Below are 26,200 nucleotides of genomic sequence, written 5' to 3'. Positions count from 1 at the left end.
GTTTTACTGCATTCAAGTTAAATGCTCATGTTCATATTTTCATGTGCTTTTATTTTATATCTGGGAAGTGCCTAATAAATTAATTACTCAATCTAAGAGTGCTGCATTCTTTGCCATCATTGTCCTCTAAGTTTGAAGCAAAGAAGAACACCGCAACACAGCCTGGAACTATAAGTGAACACTACAACTGGGCAGGTAGATACTTTAAATGTGATTGTCAACTGTCAAGTTTTGTTGTAGCTGAGGAAACCATTTCCCTTGTACTAACTTCTAAATTACATCTAAATGTGCCCATTCGATCCAGAATTTGCTAATGTATCTTTCTCTGTAACTATGTATATCTCTATAAGAAATGCTTGCATTTCTATGACAATAAACAATAATTAACAGTAAACAATACTTTATTCTATTTTTGACAGGAAGTCTTTATGAAATGATGAAATGCAAAGATTTACACCTGAGTTTACAATGTATAGATCAGTCTCTGTCACTGAGAAAAAGATTCTAGTACGAAAAATCCAATACAGCACAGTTCTCTTCAGATTGTAGTCAATAGGTGGCTTATCTCCAGCAAATACTAGACAACCGAGGCTGAGAGATGGGCTTCCTATCCACACAGTATCTTTGTAGCACATTGTCCATTAATTGATTAAGAAATATAGTACATCTGATATGTCCATCTTCTATACCTACCAATGCTGTACAGTGAAGACATTTATCAGTATGTGTTCTGACATCATCACTAAATAGCAGTAAATCATCTTCCATGATATGACACAGCGGATAACTTGTTTTTGCTTATGTGTATACAGAACTCCTGAAAGGAGTCTGTAATGCATAGATATTCTGTCTTCCTTTCATGAGATGCCCATTAAAAGATTTGTTGCCTTCCAATGGCATATTCAAGTAGATTTCTACTCTGTAAAACCATAAATTTCTTCCTTAGAAAAACCGAGATCTTCAAGAAACCTAAAATAAAGAAAAAAATTAGATTTAGATTCATTAACATGACTGTTCTACGCATAACATGAATGTTGTATAGCGGTAATTAGGAAACCTAGTAAGTAGACGTTTGCATGCAAATTGATTACAAATCCTATATTCGTAGTTGCATAAAAAACTTCTTTCTAGATTAGAAAATGGCATTATCCTTGCATTCTGGTTGACCACAGGGTTCTGGGAATATAGGCAGACAGACTTACATCTTACAAAGGAACACACCAGCATTTCCCCTATTTTGTCAGATTGCTATGGGCACAGTAACACTTTTCTAACATTTAAATTATGATTTGCAAACAAGCCTGGCCATCATTATCAGCCTGTCCATTTCTTGAGGCAAGCACCTATCTCAATCCATCAATTTGTTTTTGTTAGAACTCACAGCCTTAGGGTGGTGTAGGAAAGTACTCTCTTTTTCGCATGGTTACCCCCACTTTTTGCCTGATGTCAGCGTGTTTTGACTGTGTTCACTGGGATCCTGCTAACTAGGACCCCCTAGTGACTGTGCTCTCTCCCTTTAAATTTGGTTGCTGGGACTTTACACACCCCATTTTTGGCATACTGGTGCCCCCATATAAGTCCCTAGGGACAATTCTCAGAACTGTTCTCACTCACACCTGGTCAACCCACTTGGTGTGAACACACCATTGAGACAGCGGACAGTTTGCCCATTAAAAGTAAAATTTACAGGCAATCTGACCATGTCAGAGACTGCATCAAAACTGAAGTTCAGAAGATGCTAGACCTGGGAGTCATTGAGCCCTCAGACAGCCCTTGGGCTAGTCTGTGGTACTTGCTCCAAGTCCTCACTCCCTGAATGGCAAGAGAGAAATGAGGTTTTGTGTTGAGTACAGAGGTCTCAACACTGTCACAAAAACAAATGTTCATCCTATCCCTAGGGCAGATGAGCTGATAGATACACTGGAATCTGACAAGTATCTAAGCACCTTTGATTTAACTGCTGGCTACTGGCAGATTAAATTATCAAAGGATGCAAAGCCAAATACAGCATTCTCAACCATTGGTAGACACTTTCACTTTACAGTGTTGCCCTTTGGGCTGAAAAATGCACCTGCCGCATTTCAGGGCTGGTGAATACAGTTCTCCAAGGATTGGAAGATTATAGTGCAGTGTATCTTGATGATATAGCTGTCTTTAGCTACACCTGCGAGGATCACTGGTCCACCTGTGGAATGTTCTGGAGGCTCTGCAAAAGGCAGGCCTCCCTATCAAAGCCTCAAAGTGCCAGACAGGGCAGGGGAAGGTTGTATATCTGTGCCACGTGGTAGGTGGAAGCCGGATTCAGCCACGACAGGCGAAGTTCCAAACCATCATGGACTGGACACCCCTACTATTCAAACCCAGATTAGAGCCTTTTTAGACCTCACAGGGTACTACATGAGGTTCATTAAGAACTATGGCTCCACTGAAGCCCCTCTTAATGACCTCATCTCTAAAATGATGCCAAAAAAGGAGTTATGGACAGCCAACTGCCGAAAAGCTTTTGAGGATCTGAAACAGGCCACGTGCTCTGCACCTATTTTATGAAGTCCTGCCTTCTCCAAGCAGTTCATAGTACAGACAGACGTTTCTGACGTAGGGGTGGGGGTAGTCTTATCACAACTTATTAATACAGAGGGCCAAGATCAACCTGTAGCTTTTATAAGCAGATGGTTGACCCCCAAAGAAAAGCGTTGTTCAGCCATAGAAAGTGAGGCCTTTGCTGTGATTTGGGCTTTGAAGAATCTGAGGCCATACTTGTTTGGCACCCACTTCCTTGTTCAGACAGACCACACGCCCCTTCTATAGTTAAAACAAATGAAAGGTGAAAATCCCAAACTTTTGAGGTGGTCCATATCCCTATAGGAAATGGACTATACAGTGGAACATACACCTGGGAGTAACCACTCCAATGCATATGGACTATCCAGATATATCGACTAAGACAATGAAGACTCATCTGGACAAGGTTAGCCTTATTGCCCTTCATTTGGGGGGTGGGGGTTACGTAGGAAAGTACCCTCTTTTTGGTATGGCTAACCCCACTTTTTGCCTGATGTCAGTGTGTTTTGACTGTGTTCATTGGGATCGTGCTAACCAGGACCGCAGTGACTGTGCTCTCTCCCTCCAAATTTGGTTGCTGGGACTTCACACTTGTGCCCCCATATAAGTCCCTAGTATATGGTACGCAGCTACCAAGGACATTGGGGCACCAGGGGTTCCCCATGGGCTGCAGCATATATTATGCCACCCATGGGAGCCCATGTAAAATATGTTTGCATGTCTGTTTTGCAGCCTGCGTGAAAAGGTGCATGCACCCTTTCACTTCAGGTCATTATACGTCACCCCTAAGGTAGGACCTCCTAGCCCAGAGGGCAGGGTGCACGTACCTGTGTGTAAGTGCACCCCTGCATGAGCAAAGGTGCCCCCAAGAACCCCAGCTCCATTTTCCTGGACTTCGTGAGTGCGGTGACTCCATTTTACTTGTGTACTGGGCATGGGTCACTACCTATGTCCAGCTACATAATGGTAACTCTGAACCTGGGCATGTTTGGTATCAAACATGTCGGGATCATACTTCACTACTGTTGCCAGTATTGGCTGTAGGATTCCATGCACTCTGGGGGCTCCTTTGAGGACCCCCAGCATTGCTCCTACCAGCTTTCTGGGGTTTTTGGGGCAGCCCACGTTGCTGCCACCCCTCAGACAGGTTTCTGCCCTCCCGCTGCTTCACCAGCTCAAGCCCAGGACAGCAGAAGAGAAGATTTCCTTTGAGAGAGGGTAACACCCCCTCCTCTTTGAAATAGGTGTTACATGGCTTGGAAGGGGTAGCCTCCCCAAGCCACTGGTATGCTTTGAAGGACACATTTGGTGTCTTCCTTGCATAAACCATTCTGCATCGGTTCAGGGACATCCAGTCCCTGCTCTAGCGTGAAACTGGACAATGGAAAGTGGAGTAACCACTCTCCTGTCCATCACAACTCCATGGGTGGTGCACGGAGCTCCTCCAAAGGGCCACTTGATTCTGCCATCTTGAATCTAAGGTGAGCAGAGGCCTCTGGGAGCATCTGAGTGGCTAGGTCAGGCAGGTGATGTCACAGCACCCGCCTGATAGATGGCCACTTGGCTAGGTGACCGACCCCCTTTCCAGGGCTATTTAGGGTCTCCCTCTTGGGTGGGTTCTATGATTCAGCGTGCAAGATTGCAGCAGGACTTCTCTGCAAAGTTTACTTTGACTTCTGGGCACTGGAACCGCAACTGGACTTCACAGGAACCTACAATTTCCAGCTCTACTGACAACTTTGCTCTGCAACATTGTTTTTCTGACTCCTTCCACCACCTGCAACATTTCCTTGGCTGGGCATCCTCTGAGGGTGGCAAGTCTTCAGTCTGCACCAAGAAGCAAGAAGGAATCTCCCTTGGAATGAAGGAGTCACTCCCCTGCATCTGCAGGTCACCAGCTGCAATGATGACCAGCCGCGTGGGTCCTCTCTCTTGCAACTTTGTGTGGATCCTGCAACACAGGTGGTGGTCCTGAGTGGTCTCCTTGGTCCCCTCTACCAGCTGTACAACTTTGGAGGTGTTGAGTCTTTGTCTCTCCTTGCACGACAGTACCCATGTGCACTGCGACTCTTGCAACTACCAACACTTGTTGGCTCTCCTTCCAAGGGATCTTGAGGCTTCATGCATCCCACTTCAGCATTCAGCACACTTCCCTGCAACACAAGGTCTCCTGCCTGCTGCTCCAGCAATGTGGGACTCCTTACCGGGTGTGCTGAGTGTGCCACACTGTGACTCCTGTGCCTACTGCCTGTGGGGGCTGCATCCATGACTTCTTGCTCTCATGACTGCAGGGGGGTGTCTGGGACTCCCCTCCTTGGGTTTTGTCCCCTTGGACCTTCCTGGTCCCCAACAGCTCTGCAAATCCTCTTCTGCAACTTTTGCCTTTGCCAAGGCTTGTTGGTGGTTTTTCCACACTACTGACAAACTGCAACTTTTCTTCAGACGTGGGACATCACCTCCAACATTCCTGGAACTCCTCTTCTGCTCCTGTGCTGCACAGCCGACTCTTGGTCTTCACTGTCGACCTGGTCCTGCATCTCCAGAAGGGCGGATAGTAGCTATTACCCCAACCGGACAATCCCACTGGAACTGGACTTGGTCCCCTTCATTTTCAGGTCCTCTTCTGTCTGTATCCATCTTCTGTTTCTTGCAGTATTGCTTGGATCATGCACAGTCATTTTACAAAGTTTCTCTGTGGGTTTGAGAAAAACCAGGTACTTACTCTCTTCTCCAGGTCGCTGGGGAGCACTCTGGAACTTACCTTTGAGGTTCCTAGTTCCTCATGCTCCCCTCTACAGATTCCACTTAATTGGGTGGGGGTCCATCATTCGCATTCCATTTTTCTAGTATATGGTTTGGGCTCCCCCTGGAGTCTATTGTTATTGCACTGTTTTCTATTGCTTTCTATGCTCATTCCTGACAACTAAGGTGTATATAATAGTGTTTACTCACCTACTAGTAGAGTATTACCTACACAGTATTTTGGTATTTGTGTCACTAAAATAAAGTACCTTTATTTCTGTAACACTGAGTGGTTCTTTCATGTGTGTAAGTGCTGTGTCAGTACAAGTGGTATCGCATGAGCTTTGCATGTCTTCTAGATAAGCCTTGGTTGCGCCTTCACAGCTACTAGAGAGCTTGGCTTCCTAGACAGTGACTACACCTCACTAACCGGGGTTACCCGGACCTGGTATAGGGTGATAACACCATAGGTGCTCACCACATACAAGGCCAGCTACCTACAGGTGGCTTCCCCCCAACTTTTTGTCTGCCTCCGCTACTTTTCTGACCTCGTTTTTGCTGGTATTAGGACTCTGTGCACTCTACTGCTGCTAAACAATGCTAACATGCTTGTGCTCTCTCCCCTAAACATGGCAATATATGTTCATCCCCAATTGACATTTCATTTACTTACAGGACCCTTGTATAGTGGTACTACAGGTACCCATGGCCTATGAATCAAATTCTACTAGTGGGCCTGCAGCACTGGATGTACCACTCACCTTTAGTCATGTCTCAGGTCTGCCAATGGATAGTCTGTGTGTACAATTTTACACTGCCATGATGACCTGGCCAAACAACCCTTTGGCCACTCCCACACCTTCACTTTTTATTTTTTTACATTTAAGCCAGCCCTAATGTAGGCCCCGGACAACCCGGAGAGCACGATGCAATGTATTTAAAAGGCAGGGCATATACTTTTGAGTTTCGCATGTACCAGTAGCGAAAAACTCCCACAGTAGTTTTTGACTACTGCAAGGCCTATCTCTCCCATAAGATAACACTGCAATTACTTTATTACATTATAAAAGTGTAATTTCCAGCTGGGAAGAGAAAGACTTTTCAGGTTTGGTGTCTCTGGAATCACAATTTTAAGTTCAAACTTATGATGAAGTCAGATTTTAAGTTGCAATTCTGAAAATGCCACTTTTAGAAAGTTGGCATTTTCTTACTTTAGCCATCTGGTGCCTGTTGCCTATCTCTGATCACATGTCTAGGGTGGGTGATAGCTGGGCTTTGTGTATTCCTTCTAGACAGCCACTTACCATGGGAGCTTAAGTATGACTAGATGAGCCATTCTAGCAGGACGGGAGAGAGGAGCTGAGCACAGCCTCACACCTGAATAGACTGTGTCCTGTCCACACACAAGGGGCTGCATACTCCCCTGTAGTGAGTCTGGAGCCAGGGCAGGACCTCTGTGCACTACAAAGTCCTGTCTTTAAAGTCTCCCCCACTTCAAAGGCAGGAATGGGTATTAGTACTGTACCTCAAACCCCACCACTTCAGTACGTCTGGACCTGTGGATACTCTGCCAGGAAGAGGGACTGTTGTGCTGCTGAAGGACTGACACTTTGCTGGACGGCACTCTACTGGACTCCTGCTTTGCTGTGCTGACCTACTGCCTGCTCTCTGCATGGGTGAGAAGGACTGGACCTGCATCACTTGAACCCAGAACGACTCCAACAGCTGGTTGGCTGACCTGATCTGAAGTCTCAGGGACATAAAAGTCTCCCAACAACCCTGCTTCTGCAGCTGGACTCTGCTATCTGTACGTCTACCCTGCCAAGTGGTGCCACCCCAGTCAGGGACACTTGGAAGTGGGCATAAGGTGCTTGCCACAGAAACCAACTCATCCTCTCTGCTTAGAGATGCATTGCAAAGCAGAACTGATACATCTCCTCGGCTGAGTGGTGCATCCTCAAGCAGAACCCACATATAACCCCTTCTGTGTGAGTTGGAACAGCTGCAAAAGGCTTGCATTGCAACTGCATGCCTGTATTTGGGGTTCAATGCATCGCCCTTGGAACTGCCGCAGCAGAACGCTTTTGCCGTCGACACCAGAATTCAGCACTGCTTCACCGCTCATCAGAACTGACTGATCGCTTCGACTGCGAAACAAATCCTTGACACCGGCCTTCGCATCATAAGCCCTATCAACGGGACCCTCAATGTCTCTTCACATATCTGAACCAACGCATAGCCTCGGTTGCACAATGCCTTGCAACATTCTGCAACCAGGATGTCAAGTACTTTGTTCAGCGGGTCTAACTGGGTCCCTGTAGCTAGTCCACGCTCCAGCACAGTCGACCTGAAATTGTGACTTTGTCCCAGTCCAAAGCAAACAGATATCCATAATAGGTTGTTGCTATTTTTACTTAAAACTTTGAAATTCAATATCTCTGGTTCTACTTACTGGATATTTGTTGTTTTGGTCTTGTTTACTTATTACATTTTGATCTATTTTTCTAAACTGGTGTGGAATCTTTTTATGTGGTGTTTTCAAAGGTTTACTGTTTGAAGCGGTGCACAAATACTTCACACACTGCCTCTATCTTAAGCTTAAGTGATCTCTGCTACCAGAGGGTGAGCTGTACTTTACCCTAACTAGGTCTGTGGTTGTTGATTGACCAGGGCTCATACCTCAGCTATCCAACAACCCAATTTCTAATAGTTTGTATTACCTCTCTGTCCATCCGTAAATCAATCCTTAGATTAATCTTCACTCTTTTTCTGTCTATGCATCTGTCTATTAACCTACCACTCTGTATGTCTTTTCAGAGCCCTTAGCCATTCTCTTTCCAGGTTTAGCTATTAATCTAGATCTCCCTATCCATCTTGCCTTCTATGAAACTGTTTATTAATTTGAGTCTCTACGTATACCTGGATATGGTTCTACCATCACATTGGCTATCTTGACAACTTGCACCACTGCATTATTCCTAGATCAGATAATGAGCCTAAGCACTTCAAAAAGCTTCAGGCCCAAGAGAAAAACAGCACCCTGCTGTAGGAGGCTGGACTGGCTTGTAGTGAGTACCAAGGGGTACTTGCACCTTGCACCAGGCCCAGTTATCCCTTATTAGTGTATAGGGTGTCTAGCAGCATAGGCTGATAGATAATGGTAGCTTAGCAGAGCAGCTTAGGCTGAACTAGGAGACGAGTGAAGCTCCTACAGTACCACTTAGTGTCATATGAACAATATCATAAGAAAACACAATACACAGTTATACTAAAAATAAAGGTACTTTATTTTTATGACAATATGCCAAAGTATCTCAGAGTGTACCCTCAGTGAGAGGATAGGAAATATACACAAGATATATATACACAATACCAAAATATGCAGTAATAGTCTTAGAAAACAGTGGAAACAATGTATAGTTACAACAGGATGCAATGGAGACACATAGGGATAGGGGCAACACAAACCATATACTCCAAAAGTGGAATGCGAACCACGAATGGACCCCAAACCTATGTGACCTTGTAGAGGGTCGCTGGGACTATTGGAAAATAGTGAGGGATAGAAAAATAGCCCACCCCAAGACCCTGAAAAGTGAGTGCAAAGTGCACTAAAGTTCCCCAAAGGACAAAGAAGTCGTGATAGGGGAATAAGGCAGGAAAGACACAAACCAACAATGCAACAACAATGGATTTCCAGTCGAGGGTACCTGTGGAACAAGGGGACCAAGTCCAAAAGTCACAAGCAAGTCGGAGATGGGCAGATGCCCAGGAAATGCCAGCTGCGGGTGCAAAGAAGCTTCTACTGGACAGAAGAAGCTGAGGTTTCTGCAGGAACGAAAAGGGCTAGAGACTTCCCCTTTGGTGGACGGATCCCTCTCGCCTTGGAGAGTCGTGCAGAAGTGTTTTCCCGCTGAAAGACCGCCAACAAGCCTTGCTAGCTGCAAATCGTGCGGTAAGCGTTTTTGGATGCTGCTGTGGCCCAGGAAGGACCAGGATATCGCAAATTGCGTCAGGAGAGAGAGGGGACGTCGAGCAAGACAAGGAGCCCTCTCAGCAGCAGGTAGCACCCTGAGAAGTGCCAGAAACAGGCACTATGAGGATGCGTGAAACGGTGCTCACCCGAAGTCGCATAAAGAAGTCCCACGTCGCCGGAGAACAACTTAGGAGGTCGTGCAATGCAGGTTAGAGTGCCGTGGACCCAGGCTGGACTGTGCACAAAGGATTTCCGCCGGAAGTGCACGGAGGCCGGAGTAGCTGCAAAAGTCGCGGTTCCCAGCAATGCAGTCTGGCGTGGGGAGGCAAGGACTTACCTCCACCAAACTTGGACTGAAGAGTCACTAGACTGTGGGAGTCACTTGGACAGAGTTGCTGGATTCGAGGGACCTCGCTCGTCGTGCTGAGAGGAGACCCAAGGGACCGGTAATGCAGCTTTTTGGTGCCTGCGGTTGCAGGGGGAAGATTCCGTTGACCCACGGGAGATTTCTTCGGAGCTTCTAGTGCAGAGAGGAGGCAGACTACCCCCACAGCATGCACCACCAGGAAAACAGTCGAGAAGGCGGCAGGATCAGCGTTACAGAGTTGCAGTAGTCGTCTTTGCTACTATGTTGCAGTTTTGCAGGCTTCCAGCGCGGTCAGCAGTCGATTCCTTGGCAGAAGGTGAAGAGAGAGATGCAGAGGAACTCGGATGAGCTCTTGCATTCGTTATCTAAAGTTTCCCCAGAGACAGAGACCCTAAATAGCCAGAAAAGAGGGTTTGGCTACCTAGGAGAGAGGATAGGCTAGCAACACCTGAAGGAGCCTATCACAAGGAGTCTCTGACGTCACCTGGTAGCACTGGCCACTCAGAGCAGTCCAGTGTGCCAGCAGCACCTCTGTTTCCAAGATGGCAGAGGTCTGGAGCACACTGGAGGAGTTCTGGACACCTCCCAGGGGAGGTGCAGGTCAGGGGAGTGGCCACTCCCCTTTCCTTTGTCCAGTTTCGCGCCAGAGCAGGGCTAAGGGGTCCCCTGAACCGGTGTAGACTGGCTTATGCAGAATTGGGCACATCTGTGCCCAAGAAAGCATTTCCAGAGGCTGGGGGAGGCTACTCCTCCCCTGCCTTCACACCATTTTCCAAAGGGAGAGGGTGTAACACCCTCTCTCAGAGGAAGTTCTTTGTTCTGCCATCCTGGGCCAGGCCTGGCTGGACCCCAGGAGGGCAGATGCCTGTCTGAGGGGTTGGCAGCAGCAGCAGCTGCAGTGAAACCCCGGGAAAGGCAGTTTTGGCAGTACCAGGGTCTGTGCTACAGACCACTGGGATCATGGGATTGTGCCAACTATGCCAGGATGGCATAGAGGGGGCAATTCCATGATCATAGACATGTTAAATGGCCATATTCGGAGTTACCATTGTGAAGCTACATATAGGTAGTGACCTATATGTAGTGCATGCGTGTAATGGTGTCCCCGCACTCACAAAGTCCGGGGAATTGGCCCTGAACAATGTGGGGGCACCTTGGCTAGTGCCAGGGTGCCCTCACACTAAGTAACTTTGCACCTAACCTTTACCAGGTAAAGGTTAGACATATAGGTGACTTATAAGTTACTTAAGTGCAGTGTAAAATGGCTGTGAAATAACGTGGACGTTATTTCACTCAGGCTGCAGTGGCAGGCCTGTGTAAGAATTGTCAGAGCTCCCTATGGGTGGCAAAAGATATGCTGCAGCCCATAGGGATCTCCTGGAACCCCAATACCCTGGGTACATCAGTACCATATACTAGGGAATTATAAGGGTGTTCCAGTAAGCCAATGTAAATTGGTAAAATTGGTCACTAGCCTGTTAGTGACAATTTGAAAGAAATGAGAGAGCATAACCACTGAGGTTCTGGTTAGCAGAGCCTCAGTGAGACAGTTAGGCACCACATAGGGAACACATACATATAGGCCACAAACTTATGAGCACTGGGGTCCTGACTATCAGGGTCCCAGTGACACATAACAAACATACTGAAAACATAGGGTTTTCACTATGAGCACTGGGCCCTGGCTAGCAGGATCCCAGTGAGACAGTGAAAACACCCTGACATACACTCACAAACAGGCCAAAAGTGGGGGTAACAAGGCTAGAAAGAGGCTACTTTCTCACACCTGCTTTGACAGCCAATATTTTGTATGCTTAACAGTCCCTATAGTTGTCAATGTTCAGTCGCCAAACATCAGTATAGGCTGGAGATCAATGGCTCGCATGCCGGGGATGAAGTGGTGCATAAACTGCCCTTTCAATCCACTCAGCGTGTGACGAGGCAGGGCCCTGCAGGCAGTAGAATCTAGAGAGCGATGTAGGCCAATAGGGTGCAGGAGTTGGTGTCCTGGGATTAGAAGAGATATGTAAAGTAAAAACAAAAATCCCATGACATGAGGTATGTGTATGTGTGGCCATGAGGTATGGGTATGTGTGTGATTACACTTTTATACTTGTACTTCCTCCACCTGGCAACATCCCTTGCTATAGATCACGTGACAATGAGCAAATAAGACCATCTATGGCATCAGGTAGCAACACGCCAAAATATGGGGGCCATCTCTGGCACAATGGTGTGCACAACTGGCATAAAGATAGATGCACTTTGCATACTGGTGGGAATCATTTGTCAAAGCTGTGGTATTACTGTCTTGATGTGTGTATTTGTACAATGGTGACAGCTCTTGGCATTATGAATAATCATTTTATGATGGTGTCCATGCCTGACATAAGGCTGGCCCTAACATTAATTACATACAGTCAAATCATGGCCCTAGAGGCCTGAACCAGTTGGATACTGCAAGGTTTAGTTGCCATCTGTTTTCTTCATCACAATGTCTTGGGATCAGTGTCTTCTTCACCCTCTTTCCTAGGTGCCAAGCTGCAACCTCACAGCTCAAACTCATCTAAGTGTGTATTCTCCTAAGTGAGCAATGACCAGGTTCCACATCTATATGCCACACTAGAGCGAGATTCCAATGAGCAATTCCCCCTCCTGGTCACAGACTCCCAAAGTCACCTCACTCTGGATCTCCGGGCTCTGCATCACACCATGATGATTTGTCTGCCCCTCACTCCTCCATACCCGTGGTATGATCACTGTCAGACTCCTCCACAGGACACCTCCGATTGCCAATACTTAGCAAGAGTTCCCCAGGACCCAATGCCACAGTTCCACAGTATAGGATGCCTAGCTACATTTAGGACATTTGAAACTGCTCTCTCCCATGGTCAGCACTTCTTTTACTCCCCCTCGTGATGCAGCTTTAGTCCAAAGTAGAGTGAACCGTTGCTAGTGTCGCCAAGTCAACGGCTCATTTAGTCACACTACATGGACACTGCAGTCGCTAAGCTTTTTTAGCATAGCAAGGCACCTGCCTTCACCCTGTCTTCACCATTCCAGTGCCTTTTCATAAGTTGTGAAGAAAACACAAGAAATTACCCAAAAGAACTGTTTTGTTTATAGATCGCACCGTAAAAGGTTTTGGATCCATACTTGCTGACTTATGAGTACTCCCTCACGAAGACTCGGGATAATAGTGTTTTGCCCCCGTCACGTGATTCCCACTACTCTTTCTTTATTGATCATACATTATCTTGAAGAGTTTTACTTGATTAGGATAAGCCATTTACTCATATTAACACCTTACTTATACTTTGCCCTGAGGAAGTCAATGAGATTAATTTCTCGGAGACGAAACACGTGTTGGCTGTTGGATGTTGTTGTGATGACCACATATGGAATCTTTCTGATGTGACGAACATGTATGAAAACCTTGCACAAGAATAAAGACACTGAACTTTAACTCTGTTTGGATTATATATTAATTCTCTGAAGACCAAGAACCTAACTGCACAGACTCTTATCTTATTTCATACGAGTGCCCTGGCCTTTTGAATCAGTGCCTTTTCATAGTTTGACGTCCCCACTGTCTCTCAAACTTCCAGAAATATAGTTCAGCATCTAAACCAGGTGTCTCCAACTCATCGATCGTGGGCTACCAGTAGCTCTCAGACACTTTCAGAGTAGCTCGCAGCCTTGTGTTCATTTTTAAATAAGCACAGGGTCACATTTTCCTTTTAAAGTTAAGGGAAGGCTGTGTTTATTTTGCATTATTATTTCCAGGCTGCAGCTAGAAGTGCCTGATAATGAGCAGTGCTGGTCTCTGATTTATGACGCAGGGTTGGGCACAGGGATGAAGGACTGAAGCACTGATGTACTTAACTCTTATATAAAAGTTCTTATCAACTCAGTATTGGTGTGTGAGAATAAAATGATGTTTGGGAATGACTTTAAATGGGAGACAATTAAAATGAAGACTTAATGAATAAGTATTTTCATTTTCTCCCATTTTAAGCTGCATTTACAAACACAGCAGGACTTTTGCACCCTAGGACAGTAGCCACTGTGCCATATTTACAGTCATTCTTTTGGAAATGGGAGAAATATAAAGTGAAGAAAAATATTCCTATGAAATATTAAGTCTTAGGGCCTGATCTAGATTTCAGAGGATGGCTTACTCCGTCAGAATGGTGACGGATATCCTGACCGTCGAAATATGAATTCCATTAAATCCCATGGGATTTATATTTTGGCGGACAGGATACCTGTCAACATTGTGACGGAGTAACCCATTTGCTGAAATCTAAATCAGGCCCCTAATGTTTTTCTCCACTTTCAATTAAGCCAATTACATCTTAATCTTTTATGAAGCATGTTTTTTCACTTCAAAGTCCACCTATTTAAACAAATGGTTGTATTTTTCAGTTATAAATATGACATAGGGGGTCATTCTGACCTCGGCGGTAAAAGGCGCTTACCGCCGGTCAGAAGACCGCCAGAACACCGCCGCGGTCGCGGTAAACCGCCACGGTCATTCTGACCCGCAATTGGCAAACCGCCAAAAACCCGACAACAACAAAAGTCCGCCACACCAACGGCCAGCGAAAAACTGGCGATGACCAAACCTCCACCGTCACGCCAACAGAAATACGCCCATGCTATTCCGACCCACAAATCCCGCAGCGGTCTTTCAACCGCGGTATTCCATTGGCGGTACACAGCGCCGCGCTCAAAATACACACACCTTTACAAAACACAGCCACATTGGACAATTTGAAATACACACACCTGAGACACATACACACACCACTCCCACACACCCATTACAATATAAAACACACACCCACATCACCCACAAACCCTTACGACCACAATTGCGACTGAAGGCCAGAGAGAGACAGCACAGAATAGAGAACACCATCACATAGAGGCAAATCACAACATCACCCACACAATATCCACGCACAAAACACCATACACCACCACACTCACCACACTCTACAACACATACACCACCCCTCACCTCATCCACACCACCCCATGGCACCCCAAAGACACCCCAGGTTTTCTGACGCAGAACTCAGGGTCATGGTGGAGGAAATAGTTCGGGTAGAGCCCCAGCTCTTCGGGACACAGGTGCAGCACACCACCATTGCCAGGAAGATGGAGCTATGGCAAAGAATAGTGGACAGGGTCAACGCTGTGGGACAGCATCCACGAAATCGGGACGACATCAGGAAGCGGTGGAACGACCTACGGGGGAAGGTGCGTTCCATGGTATCAAGGCACAACATTGCGGTGCAGAAGACTGGCGGCGGACCCCCACCTACTCCCCCAGAATTTACAGCATGGAAGGAGAAAGTCTTGCACATCCTGCATCCTGAGGGCCTCGCAGGAGTAGGCGGAGGAATGGACTCTGGTAAGTCAAATCTTCACTACTTCATTCCCCCCACCCGCATGCCAAATCATACCCCCACCCCCATCACACCAACTCCTTGCAAATGGCTCACCATCACAACCCACCCATCCCAACACCCAGCCCTGCATGCGTCCACAAAGCATGGACACCCATCACCAAAGCATGCCCACAGCACATACCCATCTCCCCCACAAGCCACCGTCACAACAGCCCCCACAAGGGAATGCCAGCACTGGGGTCCACAGCCACCCACCCATTGCACACTATGGCACACACAGAAGCAATAACCATACTCTTATACCCCTGCAGGACCCGAACGCCACCACACCGCCCAGGAGGGTCCAGAAATGTCCATCCCACTCCCAGAAGAGGCCCCCAGTGATGACAGCAGCTCTGTCTCCCTGGACCCAGATGACCAGCCCGGCCCATCGGGGACCTCGGGACAGTCGGTTCCCCTCACACAGCCACAGGCCACAGCAGACCTACCCCCCTCTGGGGAACACCAGCACAGCTCCCACCCAGCGGGCCCATGCCTCTGTCTCCAGGACACGTCAATCAGCGGTGTGTCCACCACTACAGGGCACCCAGGTTGACCCACCACCCCAACAACAGCAGGGACCTGGGGGCAGTGGTGGTGGGCACACGGTCCAGGGGACAGAGGCCCAGGGAAACAGGGGAACTGGGAGGGATGCTGTGCAACAGGGGGGGGGACAGGCCCAGGGAACCGACTCTCCACGAGGCCCTCTCCTCCATCATGGGAGCATACCACCGCTCCCAGGAGACGATGGCTACGGTACTGGCCAGGTTCCAGGAGATCCAGGTACTGCAGGAGGAACAGTACATGGGGTTCAGGGAAGAACTCCGAGCCATTAGTTCTGCAATGGGGACCATCGTCGTGGCTCTTACCCAGATTGTCACCACATTGCAGGACCATGTGGCACCACAAAGGGCCCCTGTCACTAGCATGGAGCAGGAACAGCCTACCACCTCCGCCGGCGCTAGTGGACAGGAGGACCCCACACAACAACAGGCCACCGGAACCCCACCTCCTGCAGAAGAAGAACCACCCCGCAAGCGGTACCTGAGATCTAGGAAGAAGACAGAGTAGGATGCCAAGACCCCCGCCAGCAAAGGATACCCCCTGATGTCATCCCACTGTCCCACATTGTCACCCTGTCCAACCTTGAACTGCCCCTGCTCCATCCTTCCACAGGCATATGGACAATGCACCTGTGAGACTGAAAAGCTGGACTCTGCCATGGACATTACTCCACCATCACCCATCACCGATTTTCAAGCAGGTCCCTAAATTTAGCACTTAAATAAAATCACTTATTGCACTAAAATTATCTGGAGTCTGCTTGTATTTTGAACAAATGTATTAGACATAACGGTGCCAAAATGATCAGTTACATTGTGATGACAACATACCACTGTCACACAGCTGTAGTCCATGGGCAAACAAAGCAGAGGTCACGCAGTGGGGCCCACATCTCTGAAAACGGAAGGGAAAGTCACAACTCAGTTAACATAAACTGGGGGGAAACTCAGACAGTAGAGAGGCAGGAGACTGTAAGTACATGTAAAATGGCGGTGTTGATTCGTACCTGTGTGTTATTGAAAATACCGTTGTATCACTGTGTCCCTGTTGTCTGTGTCGTCCCCGTCGTCTTCCTCCTCTTCAATCTCCACAGGCTCCACAGCTGCCACAACACCACCCTCTGGACCATCCTCCTGCAGGAAAGGCACCTGGCGTCGCAAAGCCAGGTTGTGAAGCATACAGCAGGCCACGATGATCTGGCACACCTTCTTCAGTGAGTACATTAGGGATCCACCTGTCATATGCATGCACCTAAACCTGGCCTTCAGGAGGCCGAAGGTCCGCTCGATCACCCTCCTAGTCCGCCCATGGGCCTCATTGTACCGTTCCTCTGCCCTGGTCTGGGGATTCCTCACTGGGGTCAGTAGCCACGACAGGTTGGGGTAACCAGAGTCACCAATTAGCCACACACGGTGTCTCTGTAGCTGTTCCATCACATAAGGGATGCTGCTATTTCGCATGATGTACGCGTCATGCACTGACCCAGGGAACTTGGCATTTACATGGGAGATGTACTGGTCATCCAAACAGACCACCTGGACATTCATAGAATGATAACTTTTTCTGTTACTGTACACCTGTTCAATTTCACTGGGGGGAACCAGAGCCACCTGGGTCCCATCAATGGCACCAATGATGTTGGGAATATGTCCAAGGGCATAGAAATCACCCTTCACTGTAGCCAAATCGCCCACCTCAGGGAAAATGATGTAGCTCTGCATGTATTTCATCCGGGCAGACAACACTCTGGACAAAACCTTAGAAAACATAGGCTGAGACATCCCTGATGAAATGGCCACTGTTGTTTGGAATGATCCACTTGCCAAAAAATGGAGTACTGACAGAACCTGCACAAGAGGGGGAATCCCTGTGGGTTGGCGAATGGGTGACATCAGGTCTGGCTCCAGCTGGGCACACAGTTCCTGTATAGTGGCTCGGTCAAGTCTGTATGTCAGTATGACATGTCTTTCTTCCATTGTCGACAGGTCCACCAGCAGTCTGTACACGGGAACATTCCTCCATCTCCTCACAAGTCCCAGCGGACGGTGCCTAGGAAGGACAACATGGAGCACAGAGTCAAGCAAACCACAGGTACGTTCCCATAGCTTGCACAGTACACGATTCGCTATGCATTGAATGGCTTGTATGAGTGTGGATGCAAGGCCTAGGTATGTGTGACGCAGTAGAAATTAAGCCATGTGGGCCCTTGAAATGGCGGCTGCCTGACCTGTGAAGTGTGACAATGGGATGTGAGGTCAATGTGCTGACGTGGCAAACCGTGGCGGTAGGCGGTCGAAGACAGCGGCGCAAAGCCGCATTGGTTAACATAGAACCCTATGGGTTTCAGGAGCCAATGACGAAGTGCGCCGGTGGTCGCGGTACGCACCGCCGCGGGCGTGACCGCCATTTTCTCTCAGCTTAATCACTCAAGACCTGATCATCCACAGGAGAGGACCTATACTGCAAGTGCTGCTGTGACCTCGGTCTGGAAGAGACAATGGCTGCTGCGACTGGGGAAAGGGCCCCTGCCTTCACTTCTGAAGAATTGGAGAAACTCGTGGATGGGGTCCTCCCCCAGTATGCGCTACTCTACGGTCCTCCAGACCAACAGGTTAGTACACTGGGACCATGCTTTGTGGGCAATGCCTGGGTTGAGTGGGGTGAATGAACGAAGGTGCAGAGGGGAGCGTATGAGGCATGCATCAAACGACAGATGAGAGCATGTGCCACATGGCAAGGGTGGGGATGGGGGGACACTCACATCGAGCATGCAGAAAATGTTGATATTTTGTTTTCTCTCCCTGTACGTGTCACATAGGTCAGCGCCCATCAGAAAGTCGACATTTGGCGTGCCATCGCCAAGGACGTCCGGACCCTGGGGGTCCACAACAGACGGGGCACCCACTGTCGCAAGAAGTGGGAGGACATCCGCCGCGGGAGCAGAAAGACCGCGGAGGCTCTGCTGGGGATGGCCTCCCAACGTAGGAGGGGTGCCACTCGTCTATTGACCCCCCTGATGTCTCGGATCCTGGCGGTGGCCTACCCAGATTTGGATGGGCGCATGAGGACATCACAGCAGACACAAGGGGGTGAGTACAAGCACATTCTGCTATCTTAGCGCGCAGTGGAGGTGTCTGGGTGGGGGAGGAGGGATGTGGGTATCCCTAGGCCAGGGCGATTTCTGTAGGCTAGTCCCCTCCGTAAGGCATGGCCCTGTGCCCCCGCCCTCCACCTCTGTAGGGTGCCAAGTACAGCTATCCATGGCCTTGTGTCACCTATGTGTGCAGATGTCGTCCATAGGCTTGTAGGCCAAGTCTGACTGATTGAGTAGTGTACCCCAAGTGCGCGGCGTAGTGCAGGGGGCTTCTGTGTCTGTCCTCTCTGCCAACTGTGTTGCCAATGCATGCACTCAACATGTCTTTATTTCCCCCCCCCCTTTTTTTTGTCTGCTCTTCCTGTTCATGTGTGCATTAGCATCATCTGGCGGAGGAGAAGTGGCATTGGAGCACGAGGGAGCTGCATCTCACATGGCCCCGGAGGGCCATGCAACGGACTCTGATTTCACCAGTGAGACGGAGGGCGAGGGGGGCTCCACAACGGGGACACGTGGAGACATCAGCGACACCGACACGTCCTCGGAAGGGAGCTCCCTTGTGGTGGCGGCAACATCCGTGCCCACCGCAACAACAGGTACAGCCGCCACCCAGCGCACCAGCTCCGCCCTCCAAGCAGCCCCTCAGCGTTCGCCCCGTGCCCGCTCGCACACCAAGGCGGGCATCTCCTTCGCTTCAGGCACCTCAGGCCCTGCCCCAGTTACCCCTGCTGCCTTCAGTGAGGAGGTCATTGACCTCCTCCCGACGCTCATTGTTGGGCAGTCTACCCTTTTGAATGCCATCCAGGGGGTGGAAAGGGATGTGCATCGGAGCAATGCATACCTGGAGGGCATTCATTCGGGTCAGGCTGCCCATCAGCGATCGTTCAACGCTCTGGCCTCAGCACTGACGGCAGCCATTGTCCCTGTCTCCTGCCTCCCTCCTCCAACTCCCTCCACCCAGTCCCACTCCCCTGTCCCTCTGCCTATCCCAGACACACCTACAGACCAGCCTGCACACACCTCAACACCCAAGGTCACCTCATCCAAACATAAGCACCACACATCCCACAAGCATTCACACAAGCAACATCCACATGCAGACATACCAACAGCCACTGCCTCCTCTGTGTCCCCCTCCTCCTCGTCTCCCTCCTCCCTCCCTGTGACGTCTCCACTCACACTTGCATGCACCACTTCATCAGCCACTACGCCCATCACCAGCACACCCACCAGAACACTCCGCACACGTGCAGTCACCACCCCCACTGCCATTTACACGTCCCCTGTGTCCTCTCCCAGTGTGTCTGTCACCCCCTCTTCCAAACCACACAAACGCAGGCAGCCACCCACCCAACAGCCATCCACCTCACGACAGCCTCCGTCACAAGCACCTGCACCCAACGACAGCACACTTGACTCTCCTACAACCACATCCTCTTCCTCCACTCCCATACCCACTGCACCTACCCTTCCCATTGCTCCTAAAAAGTTTTTCCTCTCCAAACTTAACCTCTTTCCATCACCTGACCCACCCCCTCCATCTCGTAAAAGTCCAATCAGCACCTCAGCCAGCACAAGCCCTGGACCTACAAGGACCATAGTCCAGGGATATTGGAGTCCACCACCTTCGAGGGCAGCTACATCGGCCAGCAGCAAAGGGACAGCCAGCCCACCCCCTGGGAAGAAATCAAAAAAGGCAAGGGCCGGCGTGAGAGGACAGAGACGGCAGCCTCCACAGGCACCACCCTGGCACCATCAGGAAGTGGGGTGCCACCTGGCACATCTCCAAAGGGAGGCAAGGGACACAGAGGATCATGCAAGGATGGCAAGGGCAGCACGGCCGACAAGTCCGGCAGCAGGCGAGCTGCCCAGGAGGGCCCCACCAGACCCATTCCGGGGGTGAAGGAGGACACCCACGGGCACGGGACACCAGCACAGGAGGGCCCCGCAAGCGAGAAGTCGGATGGCGAGTGAACACCATATATTGGCCAGATCTGGTGCCCTGGAGACACATGTGAAGAACCGCTGAACAGGGCCCTTCAAGACAATACCGCTGAACAGGGCCCGCCGTCTCAAGAACCGCTGAACAGGGCCCTTCAAGACAAGCACCGCTTAACAGGGCACCGCCGTCTCAAGAACCGCTGAACAGGGCCCTTCAAGACAAGCACCGCTGAACAGGGGCCCGCCGTCTCAAGAACCGCTGAACAGGACCCTTCAAGACAAGCACCGCTGAACAGGGCCCCGCCGTCTCAAGAACCGCTGAACAGGGCCCTTCAAGACAAGCACCGCTGAACAGGGCACTGCCGTCTCAAGAACCGCTGAACAGGGCCCTTCAAGACAAGCACCGCTGAACAGGGCCCGCCGTCTCAAGAACCGCTGAACAGGGCCCTTCAAGACAAGCACCGCTGAACAGGGCACCGCCGTCTCAAGAACGGCTGAACAGGGCCGTTCAAGACAAGCACTGCTGAACAGGGCCCCGCTGTCTCAAGAACCGCTGAACAGGGCCTTTAAAGACAAGCACCGCTGAACAGGGCACCGCCGTCTCAACACCGCTCCGCTGGGCCCTTCCTCTCAAGCACCGCTCCGCTGGGCCCTTCCTCTCAAGCACCGCTCCGCTGGGCCCTTCAACTCAAGCACCGCTCCGCTGGGCCCTTCAACTCAAGCACCGCTCCGCTGGGCCCTTCAACTCAAGCACTGCTCCGCTGGGCCCTTCAACTCAAGCACCGCTCCGCTGGGCACCGCCGTCTCTGCACCGCTCCGCTGGGCCCTTCCTCTCAAGCACCGCTCCGCTGGGCCCTTCAACTCAAGCACCGCTCCGCTGGGCCCTTCCTCTAAAGCACCGCTCCGCTGGGCACCGCCGTCTCTGCACCGCTCCGCTGAGCCCTTCCTCTCAAGCACCGCTCCGCTGGGCACCGCCGTCTCTGCACCGCTCCGCTGGGCCCTTCCTCTCAAGCACCGCTCCGCTGGGCACCGCCGTCTCTGCACCGCCGTCTCTGCACCGCTCCGCTGGGCCCTTCCTCTCAAGCACTGCTCCGCTGGGCCCTTCAACTCAAGCACCGCTCCGCTGGGCCCTTCCTCTCAAGCACCGCTCCGCTGGGCCCTTCCTCTCAAGCACCGCTCCGCTGGGCACCGCCGTCTCTGCATCGCTCCGCTGGGCCCTTCCTCTCAAGCACCGCTCCGCTGGGCACCGCCGTCTCTGCACTGCTCCGCTGGGCCCTTCCTCTCAAGCACCGCTCCGCTGGGCACCGCCGTCTCTGCACCGCTCCGCTGGGCCCTTCCTCTCTGCACCGCTCCGCTGGGCCCTTCCTCTCAAGCACCGCTCCGCTGGGCCCTTCAACTCAAGCACCGCTGACACATTGGCAGAAGGGGCAGGCCCGGATCCGTGTCGGACAGGGCTGCACGATACACTCTGGGCACCAAGACTCCTCCAGTACCGCTGGAGTCTGTCATCCACTTGTGAGACTGTGGCTTTGCACCCCCCAGGATGGCACAGTGGGCAAACCACCCACTGTAGGAACTTGTGAGACTGTGGCTTTGCACTCCCCAGGATGGCACAGTGGGCAAGACACCCACTGTAGGGACTTGAGAGACTGTGGCTTTGCACTCCCCAGGATGGCACAGTGGGCAAGCCACCCACTGTAGGGACTTGTGAGACTGTGGCTTTGCACTCCCCAGGATGGCACAGTGGGCAAGCCACCCACTGTAGGAACTTGTGAGACTGTGGCTTTGCACTCCCCAGGATGGCACAGTGGGCAAGCCACCCACTGTAGGAACTTGTGAGACTGTGGCTTTGCACTCCCCAGGATGGCACAGTGGGCAAGCCACCCACTGTAGGAACTTGTGAGACTGTGGCTTTGCACTTCCCAAGATTGAACAGTGGCCATGGAGGCCCCTCATGGATCTGGCGTCGTGGACTCATGTGGCTGAGGTGGCCCCCCTTCCCTTCCCCCTGAGGTGCCTGTAGTTTTCCTATCTGATGCCCCTGCAGTGTTCTCTCCAATGGATTCGGGTCTCATGTGTGGGCTTTGCCCATGTGTTGAGGACCATTGGCCCACGTACAATGACAGAAAGCCAATTTTGACGGGACAATTCACATATGTGTATATAGTTATGGGATGTTCGACTTACTTATTTACTTTGCCTTACAATATATTTGAATTCCAATAACATATTATTTTGTCTTTGCATTCTTCGGGGGGGTTTGGGAGGTGTCACTCTGAGTTGTTACTCTGCATTGGTGTGTAGGTAGTTGGGTGGGGGGGGGGGTGTGGGGGTCGCATATGTGTGTGCCCGTATTCTTTTCTCCTCCCCCCTCCCCTGTGTCGTAGGTGCAGTACTCACCGTTGTCTTCTGCGCCGGCGTTCGTGCTCCTGGTAGAGGAGCAGGTAGACAATTGCTGGTAGGATGTGTAGTTCTGGTTCCATGCTGTCCAGATTCCTCGTGGAGTGTGTAGGGTGAGCGTTTTCCCGTTCGTAGTCTGCTTCCGCCGTGTTTTTATCGGCGGGGCTCCCGCCACGGAAAAGGTGGCGGATTGGTGAGTTGTGATAGGGTGGGCGGTACATTGTCTGCCGCCTGTCTGTTGGCGGTGACCGCCGCACTGTTTGTTTGTCCCGCCATGGCGGTCGGAGTGTTAAAGTGGCGGTCTGTGTTGGCGGTTCCCACCAGGGTCAGAATTCCATTTTTTGCACCGCCTGCCTGTTGGCGGGTTGGCCGCCGCTTTAACACCGACCGCCAGGGTTGGAATGACCCCCATAGTGTCTACAGGCCTCTGGGTGCAAAATGCCTGCTGTCTGTAAATGTGACACTTTGAAATGGGAGGGGTGCCAGTCTCCTTAAAATGATTTAAGTCTATTGTTTCAATCGTTTTCAGTGGTTAATCACCCAGTCCCTAAGGATCAAAGATTTTTGCTTATCCCACAGGGTAACAATAGCTTTTAGTGCAGTGATTCCAGTCATAGCATACTGCTTGCTTCTCTGCGATCTATACAATCATTTCCCTTGAAACAACAAACCCAGTATAAGCATTCCCAACTGCCTAATTCTCAAGCGACCTCTTCCTAATATCTATTTAGTTTTCAGCAGTGCCACTGCAGGTGCAGAAGGATGACCTTCAGCCTGCATCCCTTCCAACAAAGGCAACCCTGTCCTTTGCCCTGCAGTGTCAGCTTCTCCTGTGGATGATACCAAAATGGCATTCATTTGCAGAGCATTTCGTACCAGTTGATGTTGCTGATGGATGTACATGTCTCTCCATGGAGTCTCCTTCATTCCTCGTCAGTGAGTTCCCTCCTCAGTGCTTCCTCCCAGCTCTTCTAGTCTGGGCTTTATGTAGTGGCATTGCTTCCTGCAGTTGGCTGCAAGGGCTCAAATCCTTTGGCCAATTTGCAAAGCGTGTGAGTGGCTTGACACCCCTTCTCTGACTCTGGTCTGGGGAACCCTATTTCTAGCAGGCCATCCAGTTTCTTAACATCCTGGAAGGGTTTGACTGTCCTATATGTGTACAAGGAGCCTGCCATTACACACCTAACCTCCTTCCATTTCTGGAGAGGTGTTTTCCATCAGCTTTTCATACCCCTAACAACAGAAGTACTACAGATGATTGTGATCACCTCCTTAGTCACCTCTCCAGTCATACTCTTTCAGGTGTTTGAGATCATTTGTATGCTCATAGTTCCACAACATTTGCAATTATTTTAATTCATAAAATGTAAACACAAAGGACTTCTTTGTTACCAACGATACTGGAATTTAATGACATGGTGGACGGTATGCATCGGCCCTGGGAACAGCTCCTACACCCCAAAATTGCAGCCGCAACACAGAACCTAGGATAAAATGATCAAGGGTTTCTCCTTTCAGCCTTTGTGATGGAATTCCCTTCTGTGATTAGGAGTTCATCAAGCTGCGACAGGAGGATTATACAAGGTAACTTCAGTTGCAAAGAAACAGTTGTGGCATTGTCAACTGGAAAAGTCAACTGGAGGGGGCTCTCATGTTTACACTAGTCTTTAAACTCTTCATTTACAATGCCCCTGACCTATGTTTATGCATGTGAACTTTTATAACATGGAAATAACACTAAAGCAACAGAATGACCTTCAGTTAAGGAGTTGTATTGAGCATCTGATGAGGGATATCTCTTGCACGGAAGGACAGAAAGAATGCTCTGTAGTGAATATTGTCAGAAGCAGAAGGAGGTATCCCAGCAGGTTAGAATGCAGCAGAAGATGCTCTGTAACGACTAGCAGGTAAGGAACTAAAAGGTGAGGCACAGAGGGTATTCACATAAGGAGGGAATGAGGTCTAGGCCTGTTGGAGGGATGTGAATGCATCTTTGTAGGTTTTGCATGTACCTTGGATACAAGCTCCAGAAATGTCCACAGGACAGATCTGCTCCCACTCACTTCTCACAGAGCTAGAAATTGCCTTAAGATTCCTACAATAGATAAATATTTTTCTAACTTTTCTATGACTATCAGGGAGGCATATTCTAATAGTTTGCCAATCAAGGGTGGGAGTTAAATAGGAATTATACGACAAATAGCTGCTCCACCATCTTCCAATAAAACTTCAATGTTTAAACTACTTGAAGCTATTTAGCACGTTCATAGCAGGAAAATCTAGAAGCCAACCTCAGATGATCTTTTGACTCTCATAAGCAATTCCACTTGTAATTTGTGTGTACATCAAGAATGTGTGGGTGTTCATTTAAACATTGGTATTCTAGAATTGTTTGCAGTCCCTAAGGGTCCCACTGAGGACAAATGAGCCCTAGAGTTAAACTGTTGGACTAACAGGGCTCAAATGGTCGCCTCAAAGCTCAAAGTCTGAATTTTGTGTTAATTTAGTGTGTTTGAAAGTGTATATGATAGTGAAAGTGTGAGAATCAATGACCAAGTGCAGGAGCGGGTATGAATAAGTGAAAGAGGGCGAGGAAGTGAGTAAAGCAGTGTGTGAGTGAGTTACAATGAGTGAGTGAGTGGAAGATTGTGAAAGGGAGTGGGAGTGAGTCACAGAAGCTGCTATTAATGGTGCAGCAGGTGGAGGTGCACCAAGTCCCAGAGGCCTGAGGATTCTACGGAGACCTATTACATAAAGCAGATCACCAATAACCCAGAAGTTCAAATCAAAACCTCTGTACAACTGTAGTTGTGAGTGAGGGTCAGTGATTGTGAAAGAGTGAGTGAGTGTGTGTAAGTGTGTTTGGAGTGAGAATCACTGAGTGTGAGTGTATGGGCACATTTATGTGTGAGTGACAGTGAGTGGGAATAAGTATGAATCAGCATGAATGAGAGTGTGAGCTAGGGTGAGTGAGGGAGAGAGTGAGTATGTGTGAGAGTGAGCCTAAGTGAGTAAAATTGTTTTTCTTAGCATGTTTTATAGTTGTGAGTCTGCTGCTGGTCATGGCATATTTGAGATACATCTTGGTTTATGTG

The 26,200-nt window shown here is 49.7% G+C and overlaps 1 protein-coding gene across 2 annotated transcripts in view; it reads right to left on the bottom strand.

The window, feature by feature from the left end:
• Window positions 1-383: 383 nt before the first annotated feature.
• Window positions 384-26,200, bottom strand: part of CYB5R4 (cytochrome b5 reductase 4) — a 1,010,997-nt gene continuing 985,180 nt past the window's right edge. For both annotated transcript variants that reach the window (XM_069235594.1, XM_069235593.1), the window contains exon 16: window positions 384-969. In XM_069235594.1, the coding sequence (XP_069091695.1) occupies window positions 915-969 (55 nt within the window). In that variant the 3' untranslated portion in view covers window positions 384-914. The remainder of the gene's footprint in view (window positions 970-26,200) is intronic.

The sequence above is a fragment of the Pleurodeles waltl genome, chromosome 5 (assembly GCF_031143425.1).
Source record: "Pleurodeles waltl isolate 20211129_DDA chromosome 5, aPleWal1.hap1.20221129, whole genome shotgun sequence".
Classification (NCBI taxonomy): Eukaryota; Metazoa; Chordata; class Amphibia; order Caudata; family Salamandridae; genus Pleurodeles; species Pleurodeles waltl.
This window is presented reverse-complemented; position numbering and strand designations above follow the sequence as displayed.